This window comes from Echeneis naucrates, chromosome 18 (assembly GCF_900963305.1).
Source record: "Echeneis naucrates chromosome 18, fEcheNa1.1, whole genome shotgun sequence".
Lineage (NCBI taxonomy): Eukaryota > Metazoa > Chordata > Actinopteri > Carangiformes > Echeneidae > Echeneis > Echeneis naucrates.
In genome coordinates, this window is record NC_042528.1 from 5,852,391 (window position 1) to 5,874,319 (window position 21,929).

The window sequence follows — 21,929 nt, forward strand, 5'->3', positions numbered from 1 at the left end:
AGACTGCTGTCCTTTACAGCCAGCCGTCCACATTCATGTGACTCCATTGATGGTCATTCACACCTGGGCTCAGGTGACATCGACGACCCTGACAACAGTTGTCATAACAACCAGGAGCACCAATGCACCAGGTGATCTCAATGATCTGGGTGGCGAGCCCACCAAGACTGATACCTATAACCCCATCAGTCAGTCTGGCTTCGTCATTATGATGTCTGAGGGACACATGACACAGCCCATCATCACTGGATTATTTACTTCAACATATTTTTTCAGAAAATCCAGTTACATTAAAGGAAGACCAATATTAAACTGAGATATTTCCACCACGCCAATGCCGGTAGAAAGAGATTTTCTACACATTTCCCAGTTCAGTTTGCTAAAAGCAACCACAACAACAAAAATGTAACTAACAAATAGTGAGTATTTCAGATGAGTTACTCTTCAGGCAGTTTGAATAGTCAGTAGTTAGTCATTAGACTATACTCAGAATAGACATTTTGTTGACTTTTCGTGTTGAACTTCAGCGCCGCTCTGTGTTTATAAGCAGACATAACTGACTCATCACGTCATTGTAATTTCCCTTTAAGTAGCCTCGAAGGGGAGGGTGCAACAGGTGGCTCCGTGGCGCAATGGATAGCGCATTGGACTTCTAGGCGAGAGCGAAGGGATTCAAAGGTTGTGGGTTCGAGTCCCACCGGAGTCGCACTTTTCGTTGTGCTTTTATTTTTTTTTCCTAATTGCATCGTAGCGTTGAAACGACCACAAGAGAGCCATCCGACGATCAGCAGATTTTTATATGGACTAAGAAGATAAAATATGTTACAGTACGCATGCAAGCGCTTGTATCCATGCTTTCTGGTGCGCGTGGTGGTATTTAATTATAAGATAATCATTTTTTTAGCTAATATAAAGTAAAGTAGCAGGTAAGCTGGTGAAGAATGAATCGAAAATAAATTGATCAACATAAAATCCTGATGAAATCCATTTTGGTTTCCGACTCGTCCTTCAAAATAAAACTCTTCCTTGCTATTAAAATAATGTACCATTTAGTAATACTGATAACGTGTCGAGAAAAAGCATTGACGACACATACATGTGTGTATAAATATATTTTATGTATGTTTATATTTATGTTTTTTTTTTATGAAGTACCATTCGAGTACTTTCAATGAAAACCGCCGCATTGTTCCGACCGAGTGCGTGTTTCTCACGGGAACCAAATAGTGTTGCACCGGGTGTAACCAGCGAGCTAACGTTAGGCTAGTTAGATGTAGCTAGCTAGCTTTAGGTTCTTGTCGGCGTTCGCAGCTGGAGGATGAACACTATATACACAGTTATTGGGGGATACTGATGAAACTCATCGGTGTCACTTTATTTCACATGTGCGCGGCTGTTACTGTCGACGTCTCCCGTTTTGTTGTTTCCATCATTAGCGGTCTCGTCTTGGCTAGTTAGCTAGTTAGCCTCCTCAGCTAGGCACGGTCGCGTATGGGTGTCAAACTTAGCCGTGACTTCACCGGGTGTCTGGTTGCCTGATCTCACATTTCGGACACGTCAAGGTAAACACTGAGCCGTCGACCAGGTTGAAAGTTAGCAACCGAGCCGCATGTTATTTAGCTGTTTATTATGCTCACGTCGTATTGCAGACATGCACACGTCAGCTGGTAAACTTCGAGGAAACATGTCAGCTGGTGTTTCCTCACTATAGCTCATGTTCTACCGAGAATGAGCTTTTACCACCCAGACTCCCATTTAGCCCCATTGCAGCTAACGTAGTGTAACCAAATTTGATGTAGCTCTTTTCTGGTTTCTTGTGTTTTATTCGTCAAACGTTACATCTCGCCCCCCAAAAAAAAAGATCTGCAGGGCGACAGTTTTCAAAAACACCGTGTTTGTGTCAATCACCAAAATTTAAATATTGTTAGGTAGAAAGCAGGCACAAATAGGTTAAAATAATATCTGTTTTGAACATCCTCTTCGAAGTGAAAACACTAGATTTACCTGCAAAAAATTCCAGTTAATCTGTATTGATTTTGTAGTTGACCTTTGATCCGTCATGCCACACTGAAAGATCAATATCAGCTACTACAATGATTCATGCTAATTTTGCATGGCATTTAATCAAATGATCACGAATGAGCATTTTCAATTTCGGTTGTCAGAAATGCTGATGATTGTTTTGCTTAATTCTTTGTGTTTCATTTAATATGACAAAACGCCTTATGACTAGTGACAAACTGAAATTCAAATGTATGAGGTTGGATGTAATGTAAAGATTTAGAGAACCACTAAATGTTTGCATTTGTTTTAGTCATTTTACTCTCAATGATTTGAATACTATATAGTTTCCTTTTATCAATTAATCGGTTAGAGAATCCACAAGCCTAAAACAAGTCTAATAAATTCATATCCAAACATTTCTAACTTAAGTTTTCCACTTAAGGTTCCTCAAATCTTTATCTTGAGTTTGGGGGCTGTGATGTCGGAGCCCAAGACCCCCACTCCAACCCCAGCTGGTGATACATACAAAGGATGGGTGTTCAAGTGGACAAATTACATCAAGGGTTACCAGCGGCGGTGGTTTGTCCTGAGCAATGGGCTATTGTCATATTACAGGTATGCTTTTCTGCTGAACAGAATCTCGTAAATGTTATCAGGAAAATACTTCAGTATTACTCTGAGGTAACCATTAACCCCCATTGAGCTATCACGTTAAGTGAGCTAATAATTAAATTAGCTTCACTTCCTTCTTTGCCTGAATAAGTTGTTCATATAATTGGTCATTAAATTGACACCTGATGCAAATGCAGTGGTACCAGGGGCTCTGTGGTGCAATGGATAGCATATTAGATTTCTAGGAATAGATGTTATTCAAAGGTTGTGGGTTCAAGTCCCACCAGAGTTGCTTTTTCTGTACTTTTATGTACTTTTTTGTACTGAAATGTTAATATGTTGTGTTTTTCTGTATATATATATATATATATATATATATATATATATATAAATATATATATAAAATTTTATTTAATTTTATTTTTATTTTTTTTTTTCTGTTATATTTTCACTAAAAATTCTAATCAAATTTCAATGTTTATCAGGACCCAGGCAGAGATGGGCCACACATGTCGCGGCACAATTAACTTGGCCACAGCAACTATCACTGTGGATGATGCCTGCAACTTTGTCATCTCCAATGGTGGGGCACAGACTTATCACTTGAAGGCCAGTTGTGAGGTGGAACGTCAGCGCTGGATCACTGCCCTTGAGCTGGCAAAAGCAAAAGCAGCACGCATGCAGCCTGAGTCAGGTATCACAAATATATGGGAAGATGTGTAGAGCAGACAGAGCAAGTATAAAGGTCTCAGAAGCTTATTGATTTTTTTTTTTTTTTTTTTCTCTCCACCACTGTTGCTCTCATTGTCAACAGATGACTCTGGGGATGACTTCCCACCATCATCTGCACCAGTGGCTCCTGGACAAGGGGGTGGGTCCCAGAATTCAGAGGTCCAGTCTGCTCTCAGAACACTAGGCAGCAAGGTGGAGGATCTCAGCACATGCAATGACTTGATTTCAAAGCACGGCTCTGCCCTCCAGAGGTCAGGCTTTCACACTCAATTGCAGCTTTTATTTCTTAATTTAGAAAGAAAGATACTGAAACTTGGACAGAATGAAGATGCATGATGACATTTGACTGTGACTCAGTTTAAAAACATTTGAACGCTCTATTTTTAATGAAGCACACGCTCCCATTAGGAGCCTGTATTAACTTAAGGTGTGGTGTTGTACCTGTTTCAAAATAAATGAAGTGAACAGAGCAGTCTGTACGCCACAGACTGGAATAATAAAGCAATGAATCAGCAGCTTTTTGTTTTTTTGTAAATTGATGATGCATTTACTAAACACACAAAACTATTTTTACTGCAGATCTCTGTCAGAACTGGATAGTTTGCGTCTGACTGGAGAGGCTGGGGACAAGATTCGTCAGGTTACAGAAAGGGCCACACTGTTCCGCATCACATCTAATGCCATGATTAATGTAAGCATCATGGCCCCTCTTAGGATGTCTATGCTGATATATTAATGAAAGCAGGTTTGCTTACTAGTATAAATGAATCAGGTATTTTATCCTGAATTGACCTTCTTTGACCTCAAATATTGTTAAAATGCATTCTTTATAAATTAACTAGTGGCAGTAATTAAATTTGAGGTATCTGTGGTTCTAATTGACCCTGTTTGACCTCAGGCATGTCGAGACTTCCTCGCTCTGGCTCAGGCTCACAGTAAGAGATGGCAGAAGGCCCTTCAGGCAGAACGAGAGCAGAGAGTGAGGCTGGAGGAGACCTTAGAGCAACTGGCCAAGCAGCATAATCACCTGGAACGAGCATTTAGAGGAGCTGCGCAGGCTAATGCTACAGCAGACAATAAAAGTAAGTCATATTTCAACCCAAAATTCTTCTGTCATCTCTTTCTGCTACCAGTAATAGGACTTTGTCTCTTGAATGTAACATCTTCATCTTGTAAAGGCCCTAAGTGAAATCTGAACAGAGGGTAATTAGTAACTTGCAGATCAGCTGGAGCCTGAGCCTCCGGTATTGTTTTCTGTGTAGGTGCTGCCGGGCCTGGGAAAGGTGAGGCCAGTGACGAGGATGATGACAATGAGTTCTTTGATGCCATGGAGGAGGCCCCCGAGTTTATCACTGTACCTGCAGACCCGCAGTTCCACAAGTAAGTATCTCCTATTGTTTTACACACCTTTTGCAATACAGAATAAACCTCTCAGTGTCAGTTAGAAGTCTGTTAGTTTGTTTATTTTACGCATAAAGTCGCACCCATTTCCTCATACTCATGTATGTTAGCTAGTTAGTACGTTTGTACTCCCTTTCCTTTATATCACTTTGTGTAACCAAAATCTTTCCAAACACTGACATCTTTGTTTTTTAATGTCTTACAGAAGATCAAGCAGTAATATCAGCGGTTTCAACAGTGAAATGTGCCCTGATGATCAGTCGGTACGTCTCTAAGGACCATGGATCACATTTTTAAGTTAATAGCCCATTGAAATATTGTTTAACATGGTTTATGATAACTTATAATATGCTACCACCACGAATCAGAAATATGTTAAGAATAACTCAAAAGTAGAAAAAGCCAGTGTATGTTCGAGACTTTATTATTTCCAGTAGCCTCTATGCAAAGGTAACAGTAATTTCTTCCTTCAAGCTTAATGAGGAGCCTCTTGCCATGAACCAGGAGTCACCCTCTCAAGAGTTGGTGCCCTTGAAGACGAGGCGCACACGCATCCCAGACAAACCTAACTATTCCCTCAATCTATGGAGTATCATGAAGAACTGTATCGGCAAAGAGCTGTCCAAGATCCCAATGCCTGTGAGTATATTTGCAGAAGTTTCTCAATTTCTGCGGTGACTCACAGGAAGTTTGTTTGCTCACTTGGCCATTAAAGGCCTAAGGAAGTTCATCTTAGGCTGCCTCTCAACTGCTCTGTTTATACACTTAGTTTTTCTTGATGCACTGATACACAACGTGATAAGATAATGTCAGTATATAGTTAAAATCTTGCACTTGTATGCGGGGGATGACTCCAATACCAGGCCAGCAGCATTTTTTAGGTCAGATCCAAAGATAGCACCTTTAAAGTCATTTGCACAGAGACAATTGACAAATATCTCCCATCTCTATTTTGGTTTGTTATTTGTTTATTTCTTGATCTGATCTTGGATTCGCACATCCTTCCAGCATCTTTTGTTGCCAAAAAAAAAAAACCGACAGAAATACCAAACTGGTTTTGGTGTAACCATAACATACTGATGGGAAAATACAGGATGTTAAACTGTGGCACAGGGTGCTTACCCTTGCTAGTCACGTCTACAAAACAGTAACCTCCTCGGACATGGGAGCATCTGCCTCAAGAAGATAACAATTGAAGGATGAGTGGGAAACTACTGAGCTCTCTTATGCTGTACCCTAGAGCAGTGGTTCCCAAACTTTTATCTTAAGGGACCCATATTTTTACCATTGTAGACTTCGGGTAGGTCTTCATAGAGATGTTTGCTTGCCAGTGCGTGGTTGTGTATCATGCAATGAAACACTAAGCAGTGTGGTGACTTCGCCTTCAAAAGGCTGTTGATGCCCTTATTTTTCCCCATCATTGCGCTGGTTCATTCTGTCCAACACGCAACTAAATTATTATGGGGAATATTGTGCTTTGGGAAGAACACGCCAACAACCCTGAAAATATCTTCTCCTCTTGTGGTAGCTGTGAGATTTACGGACAAAAGAATGTCTTGTTTAAGCTGGCTCTCCTCAATGTACTTTACATATACAATGAGTATTGCCTCCTCTGCCACAGTGGTAGTTTCATCCAGCTGGATTGAAATCAGACTTGTCTTGATGATTTTTTTTTTTTTTTTTTAAATGACTGTGTGTTCTCAACACTTCCTGCCATTCTATCAATTCTGTCTTTGACTGTGTTGTTGGGACAGTGGTAAAGTTTTACATTTGTCAGTCACCTGCGGTCCACATAGTATTTCAGCCATTTTAATGCAAGCAGGTTTAATCAGCATGTCGCCAATGTTGTGTGGCTTTTTGACCTGCGCAATAAGAAGAGAGCCTGCTTCTGGTCGCTGCCAGCTTGAACAAGACTGTCCTTCGTGTTTTGGGGACTGTTTGTGCAATACTGATGTATGTTAGAAATGTTGTATAATCACTCAATGTTTTTACTGTGGAAAACAATAAAGGTGTTTTGTGAATATTGATTGCAAACTTTCACCAACATCCACATTATTTTGCTTCCTGCAGGTGAACTTCAATGAGCCTATTTCGATGTTGCAGCGGTTGTCGGAGGACCTTGAGTACCACGAGCTGCTGGATAAGGCTGCTAAGTGCCAGAGCTCGCTGGAGCAGATGTGCTACGTGGCAGCCTTTTCTGTGTCGTCCTACTCAACCACTGTGTACCGCACAGGAAAGCCCTTCAACCCTCTCCTAGGAGAAACGTTTGAGCTAGATCGCCGAAGAGAGAGTGGCTATCGCTCTCTGTGTGAACAGGTGAGGTAAAAACAAAACACAAAAACTTGTAGGGCTGGATGAGTGAAGTGAAACTGAACAAAGTCAGGAAGGATGGCTGTCTTTGTTCAATTCCAGTGACTTAGCATTTGGAGAGCCACACTGCTTCCTCATTGTTCTTCTGATTTTGAGATGGCACATTAGGAAGTACTATTCATTATATTCAGCTTATCAAATCAAAAATAATTTCAACAGGATAAATACTAGTGTTCATATAATGGAGGATTTTAGTTTGAAAATGAGAAATTCAGAGAGATTTTTGTTCCTAAAGAATAATAAAATAAATCCATTCTGGTAAATAATCCAGTAAATTGTGCTTTCAGGCTGCACATCCAGTAATCAGGCAGTGAAGCGGGTTCTATTCGGCCACAAAGGCTTTAAATGGGATTGTGCAAATTGGGGAAACTACTAAATCCTATTTTAGATGAGTAATATAATTGGATTACAGATTTAAAGCAGGGATTTTCATGCTGCTGTCTAAAATCAGAGTTTTTGCATACTTTCCAGATCAGTCACTGTATCACTCTAATACCAAACATAGTAACTGTCCTTGACCTTTCAGTTGAATTAAACTGAAACTATGTGTTTTTAATGTCTTTCTCACAGGTGAGTCACCACCCACCTGCAGCAGCGCATCATGTAATATCTGATCGTGGGTGGACGCTGAGGCAAGAAATCACTGTTGCCAGCAAGTTCAGGGGAAAATATCTCTCCATCATGCCTCTGGGTAAGACACAGTCTGGATTGTCTGCGTTCCAACTGAGTTCAGACTTTGTTGACTGGGGGAATGGACATTGTTGTATGGACTTTTAGTTTTGTTTTGGTTTTTTTTGTTCTTGTGAAATATAAGTGGGGAAAAAAAGGAAAAAGGTGTTGGTTAATTAAATTTTATTTTAAGGTTGTACAAGTGTGTGTATGTATATTTGTGCATCCGTTGTGTTGGGGTTTCCTAGAGCTGACTAACTGTAAATTTGTCAGGTTGTCCCTGACTGGCGCCCTAGAGAAAGAAAAGAACAAAACAATTAAATTAATTGCTCCACAAACCATCACAATGTGATATCCTGGATGAGCTAGATTGAGGGCGTAGCACAAACCTATTTATAATAAAACGATAACACAATGACAAGATGATTTATGGTTAAGTGAAACAGAATGCAAAGCTTGAGTAATGTAAGTATGTAATTTTCCTTGTCCGTATTTAATCTTTCCATGTAGGGACAATTCATGCAATCTTTGAAAAGGGAAACAATCACTACACATGGAAGAAAGTTACCACCACAGTGCACAACATCATCGTTGGAAAACTGTGGATCGATCAGGTGAGGCTGGCAATGTTAAAGCAAAGTCCCTTTGGACCAACTGCAGCATGTTCTGATTAAGAAAGTCAGTAACAGGAAACAGGAAGGGAGGGTGGACACTATTGAGGAACAAAAGCCAATAAGGATTTCCAGCTCAGTGTTGTAATTTCATGGTTCCTGATTGAATCTGTTAATCTGTTACCAACCCTGACTCTGGCCTGCTGAAGTCATACATTACATTGTCAACATATTCCCCATCATCTAAAGTTTATACCTTTTTATTTGAGTGAAAATGGTATTACGCCCTCACTGATTTCCCTCAAACTTTTTATCTTTTTTTTTATTGTTTCCCTTCCAGTCTGGAGAGATAGACGTAGTGAACCACACCACAGGAGACCGCTGCCATCTGAAGTTCGCTCCTTACAGCTACTTCTCCAGAGATGTAGCCAGGAAGGTGACAATAATGCAGAACTTAATTAAATTTCAATAATTTTCAATGCATCTACTCCCTAAATGCAGTGCAGCAGATGCACGTTTTATTTACCCCAAATGCAGTTATATTATTGTATGGGTTTCTTTCTCTCTCTTTTTTGCCAGATTTCATTCATGGACCATGATGCCTCACTCCTCTGTTAACGTCTTTCTTCTATTTTCAGGTGACAGGTGTGGTGATGGACAAAGATGGAAAGGCCCATTATGTGCTGTCGGGGACGTGGGATGAGAAGATGGAGTTTTCCAGAGTGATGCAGAGCAGTCGAGGTGGAGAAAATGGAACCGAGGGCAAGCAGAAGACGGTTTACCAAACACTCAAAGCCAGAGAGGTTTGGAGGAGGAATCCTTTACCGTAAGAGCTCTTACTGCTTAGCAATACATGTTTATGTGAGTTTATGTGAGTCACATGCACAGTTCATGAATAACAACAAAAGGCAATCCCAGTACCAACTGCCCTGATAACTCGGAAGAACCAATTATGAATTGAAGCTATTCAGAAATGTGTTGGCGTATCTGATTGTTCAATTCATCTCAAGAGGAAGGAAGTTGGGTGTTGCTTGTTTAAGTCATTATTAATTAAAGATGAAAACAAAATTTGGTTTCCACCCAGATAAATAACCTTGACCCAGAAACCATAATATCTGTAACTGATGATCTTTCAGTCATTGTTTCAGTGACCCAATTCTTTTAATTATAAGTTGCGTACCAATAACCATTCATAGAGCAGAATCAGTTTAATTAGCTGTGTGCTTCTTTCTGTGTCAGCATTGACCAAGCCTCTATCGGTAAATGTTACACTTGATCTTTGGTCTAGTTTTTTGTTTCCTGAGAAAAAAAATATTCTCTTTTATTTTTTTAACTCACAGTTGTGCCATTGTTTTTGGTTTTCCACAGTGATGGAGCAGAGACCATGTACTACTTCACTGCCTTGGCTCTGACCCTAAATGAGCCAGAGGAGGGCGTGGCGCCTACTGACAGCCGGCGACGGCCAGACCAGCGTCTGATGGAGGACGGCCGCTGGGACGAGGCCAATGCTGAGAAGCAGCGTCTGGAGGAGAAGCAGCGAAGCGCCCGGCGCGAAAGAGAGAGGGAGGCGGCCAGCCAGCGTACCTCGAGCCAATCAGAAGAAGGTAAGTCAAGTCTATGACAAAGCTTTACTTCTTCTGTATTCCTCTCTACCTTATGTGGGGAAAATGGTGTAATTTAGAGGTAAAAAAAAAAAAAATCTGTGATCCCCTTTTCTCTTCCAAAAGCTGTCGATGAGGACTCTCTTACTGACCCCTCCCTAAAAAGCAAGTATCCCTCTTTTAGTCTCTTTTACTCCCACCTCCTTAAGCTTCTCATCTATCCTCATCTATCAAGCCTGTGTACTTGTAGCTTTTTTAGTAATACGTTTTTCCTTCTTTCTTTCAGGTGCACCTCATGACACTTACCAGGCACTTTGGTTTGAACCTTGTGATGACCGGATCACAGGTGAGCAAGTCCATATCTATAAGGGAGGCTATTGGGAAGCGAAGGATCGTGGCAGCTGGGAAGGCTGCCCAGACATATTTTGACCTCGGTTTTGCCTGCCAGGTGCCCTGAAGAGACTGATCCATCAAAGCTGCCTAGTGGACAGCTACCACAAAGGCCTGCTTGTCCCTTATTGGACAGCTGCTTCCCTCCAGTAGCTCTCTGTTCTAAGAGATCTCCAGGACGGTCGCTGTTGTCTAATCTGGAGGGAGCTAGGTTTTCCCTCTGGCCTCCCACATCCCTATTTTGGCTCCTTGAGTCTTAGCATCTACGACTTTGTTGCTATCCCACATTTGAGATGACTGGAATGAAGATTTGTGTGCTGCTTTGACTCGGGCATTCGGGGGAGGAAATGAAATGGGCAGTGCTTCCAAATCTATAGTAGATCGTTGTTTTAGTCTCTCTGCTCAAGTCTGTTCAGTCTCTCAGATCAGGAGCAGAAGAGGTTTTGTGCTGATAACACCCTGTGAATTAATGTAGTGTTCCTATTGTCATAAACAGCATTATTTGCTTTGGTAATAATGCTAAAAGTGGTGGGGGGGTTGAGACCTGGTTAATATATAGATTTATATATAAATATGATTAAAATAATTTCATTCAAATGTTGACTGGTGGCCTTCAAGATATTAGCAAGGATTTCCTGTTTATCTCTCGGATTTAGTGTCTTAATGTAATGAAGTGAAGGTGTCAGTGTGCTTGTGTGTATGACTGCATATCTTCTTTTTCATCACTTTACAAACCTGCTACCGTGCAGTTAAAAAAAAAAAGAAGTCCAGAATACCAGTTGACCTGCTACACTGTCATGTTTTATAGTTAGAAGTGATTACTTTTCTTTAACAAGGCCTGATGGAAATTATTATTGTGAAATTTGTGGTGTGGGTAAAAGGCCTGAACACACACTCTCTTCGCCTTAGAAACAAGCAACCTGCTCTCACTTGTATTTACATCACACCTCGGTGTATATGATGCTGACAATTATTGCTGGTTCTTGTACAAACTTTAAAACTTTGATAAGAACACTTGAAAAAGGATACAAAACTGCAAAATGGTATAAAGTTTTTTTCCAATGCTTGTGATATCTCACACTAGTTAAGTTTTATTCAGTAACAATGAATTGACCCTTTTTCATGGCATGGGGAAAATATTTTTCCATTTTGCAAATAAAGTGAATGGTAACTGAGTTACAGTAAAAATTAATTGAAAGGTGTGGGATACTTGGTGTGATTTTCTTTTTTTGACAGTAACAGACAAATGGAACAAAGAAAAGTAAAAGAAAAAATAAACATCGCACCTTCACATATCTGTTGAAGAGTTCATACATATGCAAGTACATTTTGCGACCAAAAACATGGGATATAATGTGTGTTTGCATTTCATAATTTTGTTTGTAAGTGTACTTAAAATGAAGAATAAAGAAACAAAGAATTTAAGACCATTGCAAATAACTATGATTTTATAAATGTATAGAAATTAATATTATAGTATTGATAACTGTAAAGTAGTTGTTTTTTTTGTTTGTTTGTTTTTTTTTTGTTGTTTTTTTTCTTTTTCATGTATTTTTGGTTCCTCTCATATTATGGGAAGAGGACTGTCTTCATTTTGAGAAAAAAGGGAGTTTCCATACTTGACTTAGAAAGGAGACATGACATTGTTCAGTATTTTGTATTAACAAAGAAAAACTGTCTGTAATAAACAAATGCTGTGATGTCAAACAATACCTTTTCATACTGTTCTTCACTTTCATTTGTTCAACAACTTCAACGATTGAGTTCACCAAGCAAGGTCCTGGGGGTGACATTAGATACAAAGGTCAGCATCCTCCTACCACAGTAAACATGTATGACATACAAAAACATTACATGTTTAACACAGAAGCAATCCATGTAAAGGGGATGCTTTCCTGCCAAAGAGAGTTAGTAAAATTCTGCTCTGTTGGTGCTGTTACTTAGTTTGTCCTACAGAGGTCACTGGAGTGTAGTTCCTCAGAAATATTTATTGTAATTGTAAGTCTAAGTCTAAAAACTAACCACCTTTGATCTCATTAATTTATAGTTACCATTAATTAATACTAATATTAACTTGCTATGACTATTAATTATCACTAACTGTCATGTATTGACTGCAGTTCAGAGTGGTCCTTTGTAGAATATACATATATAAAATGTAACTGCTAGCATGGCTGAAAAATTATATAGACATAATTATATAATTATAAAACCCTGAAATTTAAGTCTCGAATGGAAATGTATGTGTATGTGGTTAAAAAAAAGTCTTAGTTAACTTTTTGATATATATACAAAACTTTATAATCCAGTACAATTAAAAAGCAGCACACAACTATATGACACAGTGTCTAATTGTTCATTCAGAAAAGACAACACAATCTAAGATATAAAAACCAAAAATGCTTCTGTCAGAGTGAACAAAAGAAAACAGATTTTTAATAATTGGCTGAAAGGTTAGCTTTAACAAGCGTGAACAGAATTCAAACTTTAGTCTGTGCTCTTCTCCGGTCACCAGCTTTTCCTGCTACGGGAGCTGTTTCCTCCACAGTGCACATCGCAGGCGCCTCTCTTGCTGTGTCATTGCAAGCAGATTTATTTTTAGCCAATTTTTCTGAAAAGCAGACTGGAACCTACCATCCTATACATGGGGCAGAGAGAAACAGGGAGTTGGGGAGGGGCTTAGGGTTTAGTTGACCTCACAGCTTGTTGGGACCAAAGGATGCAGATCGATGCACCACATCACACTCGGGACACACCCCGCAAACGAGACAGTGTAGTACAGTGCAGTGGACGGGAGGTGCTGGAGGGACAGTGAGAGTTTGCATAACAGGCAGCTACAGCTTGTACAGAGGGGATGGGAATGCTGAATCAGTAAAACTGCATGAAAGCCTGGGAAAGGGTGGAAGAGGGAAGAGAAAGGTAACATCCAGGGTGGGCTTGGTAAGATGTACAGGGTGATGCCTCGTCATTCATTTCATCTCTTATTTGTGAATGTGGAGCTGACAGTTCTCCTAGATTAATGGACTTTAAACAGACTTAGCTCCCAGAGCTGCTTTAGACTACGGCACATTTGTAGGCTTTAAAGCCGGAACTGCTTCTTTAAAGTTCAGCAAGCCAGAAAAAAGTGAGGTAAGGTTTCACAAATCAATATCTCTGCTTTATGTTGCAGTGTTGTCTATAATGTACCGTGACACCAGCCCTGCTGTAATTGATACCTCCCACTGAGTCGAACAACAGGGAACTAATTTGTAGCTTGGCATCACTTCATATTGTAGCATACATAATACAAATAGATAGAAATAGAGGCCTAACAAAAAAAGGTGGATGTACAGTACTGCATAATGCATGAGGACTAAAACACCACACAGAGCAGTTGCAAACACTTGAAATCTCTTTGAAGTCTCTTTCCGCTCTCAGTCTGATGGAAGTGGACGAAGTGATGTGTTTTCCGAGGTTGTCACGGGTTGCTGTGTGCGGTGGTACCCATGGCAACGAGCTATCCGGGGTGTACTTGGTGAGAGAGCTACTAAAAGCAGAGAAGAAAGTAAAGAAGAAGAAGGAGGAGGAGGATGAGGAGCCTGTGTCTGTGCAATTGGTGCTGTCCAACCCACGGGCTATGCAGCAATGCCGCAGATACGTCGACACCGACCTGAACCGCTGCTTCACCCATGCCGCCCTTAAGTAAGGCCGCAGAGAAGGATGATCTTCATGGTAAAAGTTTTGATGATGATGAGTTGTCCTTTTGTATCTCTGTCCCAGCGGTTCCCCGTCAGACTCCGACCCCTACGAAATGATCAGGTCCCGAGAGCTGAACGCAATGTTGGGTCCCAAAGGCAGCCCCAAAGCGATGGATCTCGTCTGTGACCTCCATAACACCACCGCCAACATGGGCCTGTGCTTCATCGCCTACTCTGACTCTGACTGGGTCTGCCTGCACCTATTCAGACACCTTCAGGCACGTCAATACACACAGCAGGCAAATCTCTTACGTGTCCATTTAGACACAAATGGTTAAGTGGTTATGTCAGAAATCTGAAGTCAAATCTTATGTCTTTTTCAGAGACGGATCCCAGATATACCGATGCGGTACATCCATTTCAATGTCGCCAGAAAAGAATCATATTCCCTTGATTCAGTTGGAAAACATGGATTTGGTAAGGTTTTCATTTACATGACAAACATACCGCTTATTTAAAGGATGGAAAGTAAACTAGATCAGCTGTGATTTTGGCATGTAAAATTCATTTTCCACAGCCATGGAGATTGGCCCTCAGCCCCACGGTGTGGTGAGGTCAAACATCTACACAGCGATGAAAGTTGGCGTACAGCACGTGCTCGAGTGGGTCCATTTCTTCAACTCAGGTACAATTAAACACACACTGACAATGAGGACTTTTGCTGTGAGACAATATGGTTTTAAAAACTCGTTTGGACCTAATTTGATTTTGTTCTTTTCGTTTTCAGGTACTGTCTTTGAAGGGGGACTCGTGGAGGTGTTCACAATGGTTAAACACATTGACTACCCAAGAGACAAGGAGACTCACAACATAACAGCAGCCATTCATCCTCAACTCCAGGTACAGTTGGAAATACATTCATCACTTCACTCATTATTGGTTTTACCCTTTGGTAGATTTAAATGTGATGAGGTTCAGTTAAATAAGTTCAAACTATTTAGGGATATGCTAAAATAATCAAGTCACCATAAGCTGTCACTGTCATAACCTTTGTCACAACATTTTAAAAATACCTTTCAGATGATTTAGGCATTTGGCCCCACACACTGTTCATTAAACACTGAACCACATGACATAAGGGAGGGTGTCTTCCTCGTAAATACCTTTATGCAAAAGAATAACATGCTATTAAGAATCTAATGTTCTGGTGAGATAACCACAAAGTAGATACAGTCAGTGACCCATAATCTCTAATGTCTGAATGATTATATAGGGCATTCAGTATTTAATTTGACATTCAGATCATATAATAGAATAAATTGTTCATTTGATGCACTTAAAATGTCTTGATTTCACATAACTTTTACTTGAATATGGAAAGTAAGGACTGTTTAACACATAAGACTAATTTATCAACAAGGAAACATACAGTTTGACATTTATGTGGAGTCTTTAATCTTGCAAAAGGTAAAGTGATAATCTTTGGGTTTAAAGCGAGCTTTTGGTTCGGAAAAATTCCTAGATTTAAACATTTTCTTTTGCCAAATTACCTATTTCTTTCAGGGAAACTAAATCACATAACTGAACGGCAGATGTAGTTCCTGTATGCTGCTCATTAAAGCACAAGATATACAAATGAATAGTGTCATAGTTGTTGGTAGTTACAAGTTTACAAATTCACAAACATTATTGTGAAGGGTCAACAGCTCTGTCAACGTGACAAAATCAGTGAAAACAGGAATGGAAACTGACGTAAAACGAGCTCATGAAGGCACTTTATTGTTGTTTGACACCAATGTGACAAGGAGGTTCTCTATAAATAGTCATTTGTTTTGTTTGCAAAGTTGGTTCTGACGGAGAGCTGCTGTAATATTTTAAGAATATTTTTAAGAATATGCTTCCTGTCAGTTGTCACTAACATGGATCAACAATAAGACTTTACCTTCTTAGGAATGCAGAAAATCATGTTTTGAGATCCTCATCAAGATAATATCAGGAATAGTACTAATTTCCTGTGTGAGACTTGGGAATAAACTCAGATTTGAAAGTTAATTAGATTTGTTTAATTTACAATGAGACAAAAATTATTTCCAAGAATAAAATAAACAATGACATTTTTAATCAGAGGTAAAGTTTAAACATGCAGACTATTAGTTACAAAAAAGAAACGAAAGCAGTTTGTAGTCATGTACCACACCAAAGTTGCACAGCACAATGGTTTTTTGGGTGCGCGTGCTTTCCTGTTGAGTGTTAGACGAATAGGTTGAACACTAAACATAAAATACAAAAAAAAAAAAAAGGAATAAAAAGAGAAGAAAGTGAAATACTGAACTAAAATCCCTTTAAAAGATCATGAATTAGTTGTCATGAAGACTACTCCCTCCACAGCAGTACAGCCTGATGGGACATTTTTTGACCCTCAGCTGCTTTAAACGCTCACATGCAAAAGTGGAGATTGATTTATTCAAGCTGAAAGGTATTGCTCATTGGCACTCAACCTAATAATCTGCCTTTCACCACAGGACCGAGACTTCTGTCTGCTCCGCCCTGAAGATGCTCTGTTTCAGACTTTCTCAGGTGAAACACTGAGGTATAAAGGCAAAGAACCTCTCTATCCCTTCTTTGTCAATGAATGCGCGTATTATGAGAAGGGCATTGCACTCTCCTTGGCGAGAAAAAGACAAGTGATGATTCCTTCAATCCGGGTGCAAACAGAGCAGGAGCAGCAAGCAAATGAACGAGGATTTAAATCAGAAGAAGAGGAATGAGGATGGGGCTATAGAGCATGATGAGACTGATGTGACCGTGAAATAAATTTTAAAAAAAGCTTTTATTGGAATGACAGCAGTTGCTTGGAACACGCACAACTTGCATGTGTTCACTTGCATACACTCACACAATATTTAAGTGTACAATTAGACACTGTCTCACAACTGGAGAACTGGAGAATCAACAACACGTTAGATTTGTAATCACAAAAGCAGGGATACAGCAGTTTTTTGTAGTTAAAGGTCAATTACAATCTGAATTATTAGACCAATATCAGACATCATGTAGTGCATCATAAATATGAAACCTTGTGAGTATTTCTATAATCATGCCGACATGTGGCATGGCTTTAAAGGTGATAACACTTGGAGGTTTTTTTGTTTGTATTGTTTATTTGATGATGTGGACATTTACTTTGTCAAAAAATAGAAATTCACTGACAAGTACTACAGCAATATTCAGGATATGTTCAAAAATAATTTAAGTGCAAAGCAACACTGTAGCTTATCATAATATGGCCTTTAAAATACATTCATAATGCCAAACAGGGGAACCCTATTTCCCCTGAATTCTGTTGTTTTAGTTCCATTAATGTGTTTCTTCCATAATCATGATAATAAAAGGAAATTAACAAGAAAAAATGGGTGAGTATAAATTAAATAAATAACAATAATCATAGATAAATTCACGAAAAGAATGTGGAACCCAATTTATGTAAGTGTATGAGGTCAACAAAGCAAAAACACAACATGGTGAAAAAGAACTACTTCACTGAATACTTTTTCATCTTTTCTACAAAAATCTACAAAATGAATCAAAACATTTGTAAAATATCCTTGAGAATAAGATACATAAACACAGTTTGTCGTTAATAACATCAATAAATAAACAGATGTGACTTAGGTTAAAATAGGGTGGATGTCAAAAGTCGTGACAGAATCACAAGTGTCTTTGTCTCTTTGATTGTGCTCCTCACTGACTCACATTTCTTAAGTATGTGAAGCAAAAGCTGACTACGTAATAGCAAATCTCTGCCAAAATAAAGACATATTTCTTGCCTGGGTGCAGCGCAGACAACAAAGACTTAGGGTAGGTCAGGTGTTTTGGTCTGAGTCCAACAAAGGGGAGAGACCGCCACACCCAGCTGCATTATCAGTGTGTCATTCAAATGACTGCTGTGTCCCAACTCTATACTACATCCCCAGTATGTGAAGGCAACGTTATGTGATTTTAGTCACGCATGGAAACGACTACCAGTTACGCAGCTTTACGTCTATAAATATATATTGAATTTGTCCAAGAGTTTGTACTCCCTTTGTTTGTGCATTGCCTTAACAACACAATACTCAGAAATGAGGCAGATTGACTACAGGTATTAACATCTACACATATAAATAAAGGAAAATACCTGTTTATTACCATTTATTTACAACTCATTTTCATCATTCTGGACACAATTTGTTTTGGGTCCGTGAATGTTTACGAAGATAGCACTGTACAGCAACACAGCAACAGATTCAATGCATGCGCTATTTTAGGAAGTGCAACATAATGAACAAGATTGTGTCTGAATAATAAAAATGGAATAGCTTGCTTTCAGGTTGTATCTTTGTCCGATCACATTAACTGTGTGCTTTTCTTTTGCTGCCAAAGTTGTTGTTGAGGGGTTGTTGTTGTTGTTATAGCTCTCAATGTGAACTATTAACTTGGTACTATCATGTTATTATCTTTACAAATGTTCCTATGTTCCAATAACCAAATGTTTCTTTTAGTTTGCTATTTTTCTCACATGAAAGCACCATTTACTGTATTTAATTAGCAAGTAGGATGAAACTGGGACACAGCTGATGCTCCTCAGCTTGGTGTTAGGTTACTCTAAATGGAACATATGCTCTACTGTACAAATATTTCTAATGGACCTTCTTTTTAAAAACCAATTCCATAACCCCAAGAGGGAACAAAAAAATCTAATCTTTTAATGCAGCAGATTGGGTCACTATTAAAGAGTGCATGCACTTTAATCCGAGGGGAAAATGCACAGATTAACCCACATCCTGCTCCTCTGAGATCATTGTGAAATGCATCTTGGTGTGAGAACGCAGTACAAAATCAAACAAGGCAGAGGTAAGACCCTTATGCCACTCTGTATGCAGTCATACGGTAGTAGTTCTGACTGTGGCTGCGGGCCGCCCACACCAGCAGCGCGGCAGCCATCATGTGGAGCGGCGAGGAAATGAGGGCCAAGTAGAGGGACCAACCCAGAGAACCGTCCACCTTATCAGGCAGCATCGACACCCTGTGGAGCAGGTCCATCCCTGCCAGGTAGCAGCACACTGTGGCTAAAGTGCAGAGACCTACAAGGCAAAGTGGAGGGGGGTTGCAATGAGAGGCTTACTCAGCCGTGACAGCATTTGTTGGCTAAGCAGGTTTTAAGTTGGTGTTTAGATGTTTCATATAAATACATTTTTGGATATGTCTTAGATTGTTTCCTGTTGCAGTAACAATAGCTGTATAATGACTGTGTCTTTTCTTTGACTCTGAACAGGCTGAGCACGGTGACAGAGCTGCAATTGGATTTTGAGCTCTGACAGTAATGTTTGTGAGACCTAAGGCAAATAAAGACAACTTGCTCAAAACGCAGCCATGTGTCTGACTCAGCCTCATATAAGTGGATGAGTGCACGTTACCAGCCAGCAGGTGTAATACTCCTATGCCAAGTGTCGGGGTAAGGCTTCGGCAGAGGCAGGCGCCGAAACCAGTTAGTCCTGCCAGCACAACCAGGCCCAGTGACACCAGTGGCAGCAGAAACTGGGACCTCCACAGGTCTAGACATGAATACAAAGTCAGTGGCATCAGAATTGCTATTAATTGAATTAATGCACTGTTGCAACACACTAACCCGAACCCTCTAAGAATTAAATATAGTCAAACTTGCTGGGGTTGAACTCACAGGTCCGCAGCATGTCCTCGCCGCTGTTGTGGTTCCCAGGTTCTTTGTACTTGGGGATGAACTGCTGAGGTGGAGTGAAACTTCGACATTCCAGCACCATCTTGGCACCTGAAAGACGTTTTATTTACAGAGAAAAATCAGTGTTTGGTCACTCATTGGATGGTTTACTGCAATTTGCACATGCATAGTTAAGATTAGTTTTATGTTCCAAAGGGAAACAGGTCTGTTCCAGTTTCAGCATCAGCATCAGCATCTGGATGGTTGAATACCTCAAATAAACTAAAGGGGGGGGGGGGGGGGGGCAAAGTTCACATTCGTTTAATTACTGAAATAGTTTCAGAGCAGGAAATATAGATAAGAGTTACATTGTGGAGCCGACACCACATTTGATGGAGGATCTTAAATCTCATACAGGCGGTGTGACAATGAGACACACCTGCTGCCATTCTCAGTGAAGGGGGGGGGGGGGTGTTGATCAGGAAGAGCCTTCCGGGTCACCGAGGCACTAACCCCGTTTAACCCGAGTAAAACATGAACATACCCGGCTCCTTGTACCAGTGGGCGGCGGAGGGGACCAGCACACACCTCCACCAGATGCCCACCGTGCCGTTGAGGCGGAACAGGGTGTCGCTGTAGGTTTTCTCATCAAACTCCCCGTCCATGAACTCCTCGTACAGGGAGCGCAGCTCGGACACGTTGGCCTCTCCGCGCACGGCCGGGCTGCTGTACTGGTACCAGTGCTGCGTCCCGACGGCCACCGACAGGTACACGGTGGCCAGGACGCTCAGCACGCCGGCGATCACCAGGGCCGTGGCGTAGCGGTTGTCCACCATTGTCCCCTCCGGTTCAGAGGCGCGTCACAAGGGGATTAAGTTGATGCAAACAGCTGAGGTCTTGGCGCGTCAATGCGATCGATCTGCGTTTGTCTCCCGGCGCCCCCTCCCCCCTTCCCCGCTCTCATCCGAGCCGCTCCCGCATCGCCAAAGTCCGTTAAGGATGCTTCACAATAGAAGAGCAGAGAGGCCGGATGTGTTTACAGACTGCTGGTCAGCGTCAGCAGCCCCGCTGCCCGGCTCCGATGCGCCATCTGTTCCCCTTGTCCCACTTCCACAGATGGTGGACGGCCCGACTGATCCCGCACAGCTCCTGGCCGAAATAACCCGCAAACGGCCGCGGCAGAGAAAAATCAGGCTGTGCTCTGGTCCCGACACAGAACCGGCCCGCAGAAGACCACCACACGGCTCTGTTTAGGCCGGTGACGCCGGCTGGACCCCGGATCAGACTGACGAGTTGTAAACACACTAATCCATGTGGGTTCCTCTTCCGGTTCCGCCGATCAGCAGATACAAGAACAACAAATTCCCATCTATACTCTTACAGCTCATGTCAACTCATCCAGATTACTGAAAGAGCAACAGAACAAGAGCTGAAAATACGAGCAGCACCGTCTGAACAAAGTATTTAAGATAATGTTCGATATAATCTGAAGAATCATTATTTGCGAGTTTTACAACCGCGACTCCAAAAAAAAAAAAAAAAAAAACAAACGGTAAAAATATCCAAATTAACTTCTTATAAAACCAATACATGAAAGACCAGACAGGCCTTTTAGGGTTTGGCTTGTTCTGGACCAGAAGGCGAAATAAACCGTAACATTTATTCTATCACTAGCAAAGAAAATATAAATAACAATATAACATATAAAATATTATCATCATCATTCAATTGAAAACTAGAATCTGGTAGCATTGACATCATATTTATACTGAAAATATAAAGGGGAGAATGGAGTAAGATGACCCCCCTTGTAGCTAGGTAACCGTGCACGTTGTGTCATGTGACCATAAATTCAGGAAGTGCCCATCATTTTCATCTTACTGTGATGCAGAGAAGCACATGGGAGAAGTAGTAAGTTTTTTTTTTTTTTAATTATTATTATTTTTTTTACAGAAAACTGTTTGCTTGTCAAAGTAAATTTTCTGCATACCAGGTAAAATGACTGTTATGCCAAAGCAAATTTATCCGAGTCTATAATTGTAGATTTTTCGTGTTGGGGATTTGCTAATGCTAATCATGTGAAACATTTCACTAAAGATTAGCCTGAATTTTCTAGGATAGCCTGTTTTTTCCAAAATGGTGGCTA

At 40.5% G+C, this 21,929-nt stretch overlaps 3 protein-coding genes and 1 non-coding gene across 6 annotated transcripts; 3 read left to right on the top strand and 1 right to left on the bottom strand.

The window, feature by feature from the left end:
- Nucleotides 1–618: 618 nt before the first annotated feature.
- On the top strand, nucleotides 619–706 carry trnar-ucu (transfer RNA arginine (anticodon UCU)). Its single transcript is given in 2 exon segments — nucleotides 619–655; nucleotides 671–706. It is a non-coding gene; the product is annotated as a tRNA-Arg (tRNA).
- Nucleotides 707–1,240: 534 nt separating this feature from the next.
- LOC115058724 (oxysterol-binding protein 1-like) lies at nucleotides 1,241–11,205 on the top strand. 2 transcript variants are annotated; one of them, XM_029526198.1, is made up of 17 exons: nucleotides 1,241–1,562; nucleotides 2,447–2,619; nucleotides 3,102–3,310; nucleotides 3,431–3,599; nucleotides 3,928–4,039; nucleotides 4,247–4,430; nucleotides 4,611–4,728; nucleotides 4,955–5,012; nucleotides 5,224–5,388; nucleotides 6,820–7,065; nucleotides 7,690–7,810; nucleotides 8,299–8,402; nucleotides 8,740–8,835; nucleotides 9,038–9,225; nucleotides 9,768–10,003; nucleotides 10,127–10,165; nucleotides 10,287–11,205. In XM_029526198.1, the coding sequence occupies exons 2-17, from the start codon at nucleotides 2,483–2,485 to the stop codon at nucleotides 10,427–10,429; spliced, it is 2,325 nt and encodes a 774-aa protein (XP_029382058.1). In that variant the 5' UTR covers nucleotides 1,241–1,562; nucleotides 2,447–2,482; the 3' UTR covers nucleotides 10,430–11,205. The 2 variants fall into 2 exon arrangements, with proteins under 2 accessions (XP_029382058.1, XP_029382059.1); XM_029526199.1 differs by lacking the exon at nucleotides 10,127–10,165.
- A 1,904-nt stretch (nucleotides 11,206–13,109) lies between these two features.
- On the top strand, nucleotides 13,110–16,835 carry LOC115059284 (N-acyl-aromatic-L-amino acid amidohydrolase (carboxylate-forming) B-like). The gene is made up of 7 exons (XM_029526943.1): nucleotides 13,110–13,201; nucleotides 13,808–14,071; nucleotides 14,150–14,345; nucleotides 14,451–14,544; nucleotides 14,645–14,752; nucleotides 14,855–14,967; nucleotides 16,590–16,835. Exons 1-7 carry the CDS (start codon nucleotides 13,110–13,112, stop codon nucleotides 16,833–16,835), a joined length of 1,113 nt encoding a protein of 370 aa, XP_029382803.1.
- A 150-nt stretch (nucleotides 16,836–16,985) lies between these two features.
- Nucleotides 16,986–20,701, bottom strand: LOC115058931 (claudin domain-containing protein 1-like). Of its 2 annotated transcripts, none has more exons than XM_029526492.1 (4): nucleotides 20,328–20,701; nucleotides 19,787–19,894; nucleotides 19,524–19,661; nucleotides 16,986–19,190 (listed from the first exon to the last, which is right to left on the bottom strand). In XM_029526492.1, exons 1-4 carry the CDS (start codon nucleotides 20,617–20,619, stop codon nucleotides 18,970–18,972), a joined length of 759 nt encoding a protein of 252 aa, XP_029382352.1. In that variant the 5' UTR covers nucleotides 20,620–20,701; the 3' UTR covers nucleotides 16,986–18,969. The 2 variants fall into 2 exon arrangements, with proteins under 2 accessions (XP_029382352.1, XP_029382354.1); XM_029526494.1 differs by having other exon boundaries at nucleotides 19,787–19,906.
- Between the last annotated feature and the right edge of the window lie 1,228 nt (nucleotides 20,702–21,929).